Source organism: Amaranthus tricolor, chromosome 16 (assembly GCF_026212465.1).
Source record: "Amaranthus tricolor cultivar Red isolate AtriRed21 chromosome 16, ASM2621246v1, whole genome shotgun sequence".
Taxonomy (NCBI): domain Eukaryota; kingdom Viridiplantae; phylum Streptophyta; class Magnoliopsida; order Caryophyllales; family Amaranthaceae; genus Amaranthus; species Amaranthus tricolor.
Genome location: NC_080062.1, coordinates 1,352,399 through 1,361,750, shown reverse-complemented (window position 1 = coordinate 1,361,750; position 9,352 = coordinate 1,352,399). Strand labels below are relative to the sequence as shown.

General features: G+C 34.4%; 1 protein-coding gene across 1 annotated transcript; it reads right to left on the bottom strand.

The window, feature by feature from the left end:
- Positions 1-232: 232 nt before the first annotated feature.
- Positions 233-9,085, bottom strand: LOC130803263 (transcription factor MYB1-like). Its single transcript, XM_057667464.1, has 3 exons — positions 8,603-9,085; positions 7,959-8,088; positions 233-817 (listed from the first exon to the last, which is right to left on the bottom strand). The coding sequence occupies exons 1-3, from the start codon at positions 8,778-8,780 to the stop codon at positions 403-405; spliced, it is 723 nt and encodes a 240-aa protein (XP_057523447.1). The 5' UTR covers positions 8,781-9,085; the 3' UTR covers positions 233-402.
- Between the last annotated feature and the right edge of the window lie 267 nt (positions 9,086-9,352).

Below are 9,352 nucleotides of genomic sequence, written 5' to 3'. Positions count from 1 at the left end.
TTTTTGAAATAAAGTAATACATGAGCACTCAGTATCACCAATTGCATTATTTATCCATGATAGTACAAATATAATTTTGACGTACTATTTCTACTCCTATAATGATTGAATTGTGGCATAAACATTATATCACATCCATTATGCCCATATGTTCCCATTTAAATCTAAAAGATATTCCTCCATCGATGCATTACAAATAAAAAACTAATAAAAAAAATTATTTATGAGACGGTTTTAATGTAGACGCGTATTATAAGCGGATTGAATAGGCCAATTGATACAACATGAGTCTATATACTCATTAGTTTGAGTATTCAACCTATATATGATATACATCTTATCAGAAGATTGTCTTATACAATAATTTGTACTTATAATGTAAATTTTTATTTTAAAGTCGTTTCACGAAGAGATGAGAAAATTAGTATCTCCTAATATTGACAACCACTGGTCCATTCCATCATCTATGTTGGGCTCTACCTGCCCCAAAATCGGCCCAATAAGAGGCTCACTAAAAAGTTGAAAATCGATTTCATTTTCATCTTTTTTCAATTCTGCTAGTATATTCTTCAACCATTCTGCATGTTTTAGTTCTTCTTCCATCAAATCATCCATCAATGGGCTCTTATTCGGGCCTTCATTGTTTGGGCCAAGCCCATTAGAGTCCTTTGTGCAATCACTAACAATGAAACCATGGTTTGTTTTGGTGGGAAGTGCTTCATTAGAAGATAAGTTCTTCTTGTAGAGATGAGTATTGCAGTAATTTTTTATGTCATTTATTGTTCTTCCTGGAAGTCTATCTGCTATCAAGGACCATCTGCATAGTAACTAATGAAGTAATATTATAATGTGAATAGAATTTCGCAAATTTTTGTATAAGACAGTCTTAACATGAGACGCATTTTAAATATGGGTTAAATATCCCAATTAATACAAACTTAAAAAGTATTAGCATATAAACATCATGTACAGATGGTCTCTTACAAGAATATATATAGTTTATATATTATATATTAATTAATATTAACTCTGTGATAAATTTCTTGCAGGACTGTGACATACATATTTCGAGGAAAAATATTACAATTAGTTATAAATATAATAGAACTAGGAACCGACGGATAACAAATTTGAGAAAAATAAATGAATAGTGAAAGAACATAAATTTAGAAGCATCTACTAATGAAGTGAAGAGTGAGGATGACCAAATTAATTATTAAACATACCGGGAAAATGTTTTTATTGTGTACACAAGCATTATTATTATTATTATTATTATTATTATTATTATTATTATTATTATTATTATTGATATTTTTTTAATAAAATTGTACACAACCAATTTTAAATTACTTATATGATTAATGTAAAATTGAAGTCTAGTATATGATTTTATATTCAAACTAAGATAAAAGCCCGTGTAATGCTCGAATTTTTAAATACGTTAATATTATAATAAAATTTTAGACTAATAAAAATATTAAATTTTAGACTATTCATATTGTAATTTCTGCAAATGAAGTTTAATACATTTTTAAAAAGGAATAATTGCATTACCAAAAATTAGACAATATTTTTAGTTGATTGATTTTTATTGCACTATATTTGGTAGCTGAGATAGTCTGATTGCATACAGATTGATTACAATTGACTGCTTTTTTGCATTAATTTATTTGTTACCAAATGGACATTCAATTCAATATTCTTGACATCCCTACAACAAGAACCGAAGGTATCACACCTTTAAAACCCAATGTTGTTAAAATTGATTTATCTGATGTTGAGGATGAAATTCATTATTGGGAGATAGCTGTTGTGTGTTTTGTGGTCGGGGCAAATCCACCTTTACACGTTATAGATGGTTATGTGCGCAGAATCTGGAAATTAAAGACTTAGACATAGACACAATAGGTATAGTGGACAAAGGAGTCTATATGGTTAGGATGAAACCAATTGAGTCTAGAGATAAGGCTTATAAGTCGAATGGCTTCTTGTTCGATAATAAACCCTTTGTGATCAAACCATGGACTCCAGAAATGTCAACAGACAAGACTAGCCTATCATCCATGCCCATTTGAATCCAACTACCCAAGCTTAAAATGGAGTATAGGAGTAAAAGGAGTCTTAGAAAAATAGCGGGTATTGTGGGAAACGTTATCAAAGTGGACAATGCCACACGTCGGAAAGCTAGGCTAAGGTTCGCCCGGGTCTTAGTTGAAATGAATACCAATGATGACTTCCCAAAGGAAATTCACTTCACCAATGTGAAGGATGAGTTGGTTACTCAACAAGTAGTCTATGAATGGAAACCTATTCTCTGCAACAAATGTAAAAAAAGGGTCACAATGAACAAGAGTGTAAGAGTGACAAAGGGACCCAGAAGGCCCCGAAAAATGACACTAGACCGTGAAAAGACAAAGATGGATACCAGATGGTGGTTAGAAAACAGTATGTAGTGAAACAAAAGCCTGTTATCAAGGAACAAGAGGGGGCTACGATACCAAGCAATCCAAGGATTAGCAGATCCCCCCCCAGAGTGAGGAGTCTTAGAGAAAATCAACACCACTGGGTAACAACACTTAACCCCTTTGATGCCCTTGTGTCTAAATCAGAGGATGTAATTGGGGAGGAAACTAGTTCATAGAAACTTCCAATCAAAGCGCTGGGAGCTTACCCCATCGATGACAATGAATAGCATACTAACTTGAAATGTGAGGAGGCTAAACAAGGTAAGCAAACAGACAGAAGTGGCGAGAGTCATCTCTAACCACAACATCAGCTTGTTTAGCCTCCTCGAAACCAAGGTAAAGCTGCAAAGACTAGGTGCCCTTTATCAAAGACTATGCCACTCTTGGTGCTTCACACATAATCTGGATTGACATAAAGGAGGACGCATCATAGTTGCTTGGAAAAGTGATGAGATAAGTGTGGATATCAGACATTGCAGCAGTCAGATAATTCATGTGGATGTGAACCCTTTAAATGGTGATAAATTCTCTTCCTCCTTTGTCTATGGTGCTAGCGGTAAGAAAGGGAGAGAATACCTCTTCACTCAGCTTGAGAGCATTAAGAACAACATTGTAGGCTCGTGGCTCCTCATGGGTGACTTCAAATACATTGCCAATATAAATGAAAGAATAGGTCAAAGACCACGCAGCAGTGAACTGGATCCATTACAGAGGTGTATAGAGACTTGTGAGATACATGATTTGAAGAACAGTGGGAGATTCTTCACCTGGACCAATAAGCAAGAGGGTTCTGCGAGACTCTTAAGCAAAATTGATCGAGTTATGGGCAATCACTCTTGGGAAACTACCTTCCCCACATTTGAAGCTGTTTTCCTCCCAGAGGGGGACTTTGATCATACACCGATGTCAGTTCGCTTCTTCAAGAAGCATAGAAAGACCCGTCCTTTCAAGTTCTTCAACCATTGGGGGAAACGAGAGGATTTCTTGGGGGTAATCCAAGACCTATAGAACACCCCAATCCAGGGCCTCAAGAGTCACGAAATCATTCAGAAACTCAAACTTGTCTAGGCTATATGATAGAAATTTAAGAAGCATGAGCAGACAACAGTGATCCTAGCAAAGAACAACCTTCTAAAAGCCCAAGAGGAGGTACATGCTAACCCAACTAATGTTCATCTTATTAACCTTGAATGCAAAATGGTAGATCTTATTCAGAAGGCAAAGGAGGATTGAGATTCAGCACTACGGCAAAAGGCCAAAATTGCCTGGCTTACCATGGGAGATGAAAACACCAAGTTCTTTCATCAGTCCATCAAGCACATACATAGAGCAAACACCATCAATGTGCTTCACATGGGTTCGGAGATCATCAGTGACCAAGCTAGGATCCAAGATATTTTTCAAAAATACTACACATATCTCTTATGCAACGATATTGAAAATAGACGTCCTATCAACATGAATATTGTACACAAGGGTCCAGTCCTCACAACAGCCCAACAAAAGCTTCTGACCTTGTCATTCTCTGAGGCGGAAATCAAAAAGGTACTATGGAGCATCCATGAGGATAAAGCCCCCGGCATAGATGGGTTCAATAGTGGCTTCTACAAAGCTTTTTGACCAGTGGTAGGTACGGACGTAACCAAAGCAATCCAGGAGTTCTTTGATTCTAGGGTCCTCCCAAAAGTTTGGAATGTGATGGCAATCACTCTAATCCCAAAGACATAGTGTCCAAAAGGCCCAGGGGACTACCGACCTATCTCTTGCTGTAATGTCATCTACAAATGCATCACCAAGCTCAAATGTTGTAGACTCAAACTAGTCCTAGGGGCCATCATCAGCCCTAATCAAGGCGCTTTTGTGGAAGGTCGCAACATTTTTAACAATATCCTCCTGTGCCAAGACGTGGTAAAGCACTATGGAAGACGAAGCTGCATGCCTAGTTGCCTCATTAAAATGGAAATTCGGAAAGCTTATGATACGCTAAACTGGGACTTCCTAAAGGATATGATGATTGCTCTCAACTTCCATACCCGGTTTGTAAAGAGAGTTATGACTTGTGTTTCCTCCTCCCAATACTCCTTAATCATGAATGGTAACCCCCTGGAACCCTTCAAGGCTAAACGTGGAGTTAGGCAAGGTAAACCCATGTCTCCCCTACTATTTGTCATAGGCATGGAGTACCTTTCGAGGATTCTGAAAGCAGCAGGTGAAACTGAGGAATTCAAGTTCCACCCCAGATGCTCCAAACTGAATCTAAACCACCTTGTGTTTGCGGATAACTTGATGTTATTTTGTAAAGAGGATATGCAATCAATTTAGACCCTCTTCCAAGGGGTGCCACACTTGTCCTCAAGTTCGGGCCTAGAAACCAATTACTTTAAATCGGGTATCTACCTCGGAGGGGTCAGTGATAACTTCAGGATGCATGCAGCTAGCACCCTAGACTTTACTTTTGTGAGCCTACCTGTAAAATACCTAGGTATGCCTCTCACCTCCAAACGGTATACAGCTGCAGATTGTGAATACCTCGTGGATAAGATGACTAGTCGAATTCGTTCATGGATTGCCAAGAACCTCTCCTATACAACCAGACTTCAGCTGGACAACTCGGTTCTCATGAGCATATCTAACTACTGGAGCTAAACCGTTATTCAACCCAAGAGAGTCATAAACAAGATCAATGTTGTGTGTCACTCATACCTTTAGCACGAGGAAACAAACAACAGAGCTCCAGGGAATGTGAACTGGGAGAAGGTTTGCAGGCCTAAAAAGGAAGGTGGGCTCAGAATTCAAAATCTGCAACTTTGGAACTTAGCAGCTGTAGGCAAAATAGCCTGGTAAATCAACACAATGCAGGACTCCCTTTGGGTAAAATGGGTAAATGAGGTGTATATGAAAGGTAGCAGATGGGATCTCTTTAATGCACCCATCACTGCAAGTTAGGTGATCAAAAAGCTATGTGGGGTGAAGGAAACTCTGAGGGACTGGATGGAAAACCCGAAATACTCCATCAATGTTGTCTACAAAGATCTAACGGGGACCACAGATAAAGTATATTGGGCTACTGCAGCGTGGAACCGAGCTGTCATTCCCAGAAGCCGCTTTGTGGTTTGGCTCGCCTACCATGAAAGACTCAAAACAAAACAACGGCTTAAAAGTATGGGTGTGGTGGATGATGATTTGTGCCCCATTTGTGAAACACAAACCGAAACGATTGAACACCTCTTCTTCAAGAGCAACTTCAACGTTCAATGCACGAAAGCACTTATAAATTGGATGGGCGTAAAATGGAACATTGGGAACATGAAAGACATACTTCGAAAACGTCGTTTACCCAAAGCAAAATCGCGACTTATAGCTGCAATTTTCTGCAACCTTGTATATGCTATCTGGAAAGTAAGAAACGATGTGGTATGCTAGAAGAAGGTAATGACAGTAGGGAGGGTAGTAGACACCATCAAAGCTGATTCCAAAATCAGATTCGCCTCTCTATCTCCAAATTTGGCCACTGCACTCTGGTTGAGGAACTTGTAGTTGAGCCTTTTTTCTTGTTTGCTTAACTTGTTGCTATGCTTGTTCCTGTTGTCGTAGCTATTTAAGCCAAATTCTTGTAACGTCATGTGTGGCTTTTTTGAGATATCCCGGCTTCTCCCGTACACATGAAAAGTGAGGTGCACAAACTCTTCCTAGAAGGTAGGCCCCACTTTCACTCTAATGCAATTGGTAGGGAGAACCCTGGATTTCTGGGTTTATATCTTGTTTGTAAAGTTTTTTGTTTTGTGTTAATAGAAAATCATTTGACAAAAAAAACTGTAAAAGTATTACTATCAGATTGAAATTATGGTAGTCTAACAATGTAAATGATTGATTTTAATGATCTTTTAAATAAATTTTATATAATTTCAGTTTAAAGAACAATTTCTGAAAAAAAAGGCAATTATGTACTTTCAGTAATTTCCTAAATTGCGGTATAATTGGAGTAAATGTAATTTATTATGTAGTATAATTTTCTACATAGTACATCATACATTTCACAGTATACTTTTTTAAACAGTATATCATATATATTACAGTGTAACTCCAATAATTTATCAGACGATATATAATTTTTTACACAGTACATCATATATTTTCTAGTATAATTTTTCAAACAATACATTTATATGTAATAGTGTAATTGGAATAATGGTAATTTATTACATCCATTAATGTATAATTTAATATAGTTTATATATAGAATCAAATAAGATATAATTTAATATAAAATGTTTTTTGTCAAAGTGTATAAAAAGGTTACTGATAGACAATTCTCTTAATATCTTTTTTATAACATAGTGATCCTAAAACTTTAAGTTTTCCATTCTGAATATTTTTTATTATATTTAAATCAAAGATGTATAATATTTTTTATTTTTTATTTTATTAACTCTTTGTATCAGATCTCACCATATATATATATATATATAGAGAGAGAGAGAGAGGAGTGTTCAAAACCGGGTACCGGGTCGATCCGGATCCAGAAATCCGGGTACCCGCTTTTTCGGATACCTAAAATGGTGATACGGTTCCGACCTGGTTTAAATCGGGTCGGAAACTAGATACCCGATTTTTTTAGAATGTTTTTTTTAAAATTTTTTTTGTCTTTTTTTCGTTCAACTATGCGTTTTTATCACTATTTTTATTTACAATATTTTTTTTATATAAAATTCAAATACTAACTCTTTAAAAATATTTAGGTTAATTAGTCATAAAAGAAAAATTAAGAAAATTAAAAAATAATATTGTTACACATTGGTTTAAGTAAGAACAATTATACAAAAAAAATTTATCTACGGGAGAAAAATTATATAAAGATTCAACCCAAAATTAGCTTAATAGATACCATCATTATTTTATTTATGAAAAAGTAATAAAAAAAAACGGATACCGGGTACTCGGTTTCCATAAATATGTGACCCGGATCCGATCAACCGGGTACCCGATCCGGATTATCCGCTTTACAAAAACCGGGTAAATTATCCTGTTTTTAAAACCGGATACCAGATAATCCGGATCGGATATTTCGGATCGGGTTTTTTTGCACACCCTTATATATATATAGGGGAGGGATCCATTGAGAAGGAGTTGAAAATGAGAAGGGTAAGAAGGACTTTACATCCTTAATTTCACTAAAATAAAAAAAATCTATGGTCACGATTGAGCTAAAAATTTATAATTGTAAAAGTAATTATGTTACACAGAAAGGTGACTATGAAATAATTTTTAAAATGTTCTTAATTTATAATATAGTATCATTTTTTATATATATAGTAACCAAACAAAATAAAACAAAAAATCCTTCTCACCCTTCTCATTTTAAAATCCTTTTCATTTTATATATATATATATATATATATATATATATATATATATATATATATATATATATATATATATATATATATATATATATATATATATTTTTTGAATTTGCAACTTATTACTTGCCTGTTTCCAAGAAAATTGTGCAATTTTGTGATTAGCCCAACCTCATCTTCACTAAACTCCCCTCGTTTAATGTTAGGTTTCAAATAGTTTAACCATCGCCATCTACAACTTTTTCGACACCTTTTTAATCCTGAAAATTGTACAAATACTTATCGACATCATAACATAAAGGAAAATTTTACCTAGAATAATACAATTTTTTTTATGATTTTCATATAATAATTCTATTTACTGATTAACCATAAATAATCCCAATTTTTAGGGATATTTTCCTAGAATAAACTCAGGTAATCGGATGACCTACTATAACAGGTAATTTACTAATAAAGTACACTAAAAGTTAATGTAAAACTAGAGAAATTTTTTTTAAAAACTTATATAAAAAATTCAGAATAATAAAAAAATCAAAATTAGACGCAAAAAATTTTAAGTCAAGATATTGTCATATATGCAAAAATTTTGAATATGTCTTACATACTTATAATTTATTTAATGATCCATATAATACTAGTAAAAATTATAGTATACTAGTCTTACTTTGATTGGTTATGGACTATATATTATGTGCATTGATCGATAATATTAGCTTTGTATAAATTTTTTTAAGTCTAGATATTGTACGTAAAAACTCTATATATAGTTACCTGCCCTCTTAGGAACACGTTTCCAGTTACCTTCACCATATTTCTGAATACACTTACGAAGCAATTCATCTTCTTCCTCCGACCGCAAACCTTTTTTAACTTCGCCTGCATGATTAGACGCAGTTACATCATGGGAATAATTTATCGTGTTTAGTGTCGACACGAACGGTTGTATCATTTTTCCGACCAGCCAGAGGAAAAGCTTGTCGGCGTATATAATTTATAGAGCGAGCTAGTAATCTTTTTAGTAAGTTGTAGGAGTACTAAAATAATATATATATGACTATCTTGGTCATAGCAGAATAAGACATATACATTTACATTGGAAAAACATGAGTTGATAATTATGAGTTATCGTGCATTCTCAAATGCCACATATTCTTATATCAAATCTTTTAAGTGGACCTTAACTTGGATCGCTTACTCTTGAAATTTTGTCAATAAACTTTTTTAATTTATATGAGTTATATGATGAGATTTTCTTAGAGAGAAATTAGAAATCTTGAATTGGTTTAGAATTTACTCTCATGTTCAATAGATAGGGATGATAATGGGTCGTCAGACTCGGATAGAAATATGTATTCATTGACTTTACTTCGAATAAAAGTCGAATTTTTTTTTCACTACTATCTCCGACTCGTACTTGAATTTTATGTCCTCTGACTTAATTGCTTCGACATCGGACTTCTTTTCTTCGAATTCGAGTCATATTATTTTTTATGGATCGAGTTGAATTTAGGTTAAATTTTG

Excerpts from the sequence above, each read along its gene's own strand:
- LOC130803263 (XM_057667464.1), bottom strand. The coding sequence starts at position 8,780 with ATGATACAACCGTTCGTGTCGACACTAAACACGATAAATTATTCCCAT. Across the intron at positions 8,089-8,602 it reads ACGTGTTCCTAAGAGGGCAG|GATTAAAAAGGTGTCGAAAA; the intron begins GTAACTATATAT and ends TACAATTTTCAG. Across the intron at positions 818-7,958 it reads CACAATTTTCTTGGAAACAG|ATGGTCCTTGATAGCAGATA; the intron begins GCAAGTAATAAG and ends GTTACTATGCAG.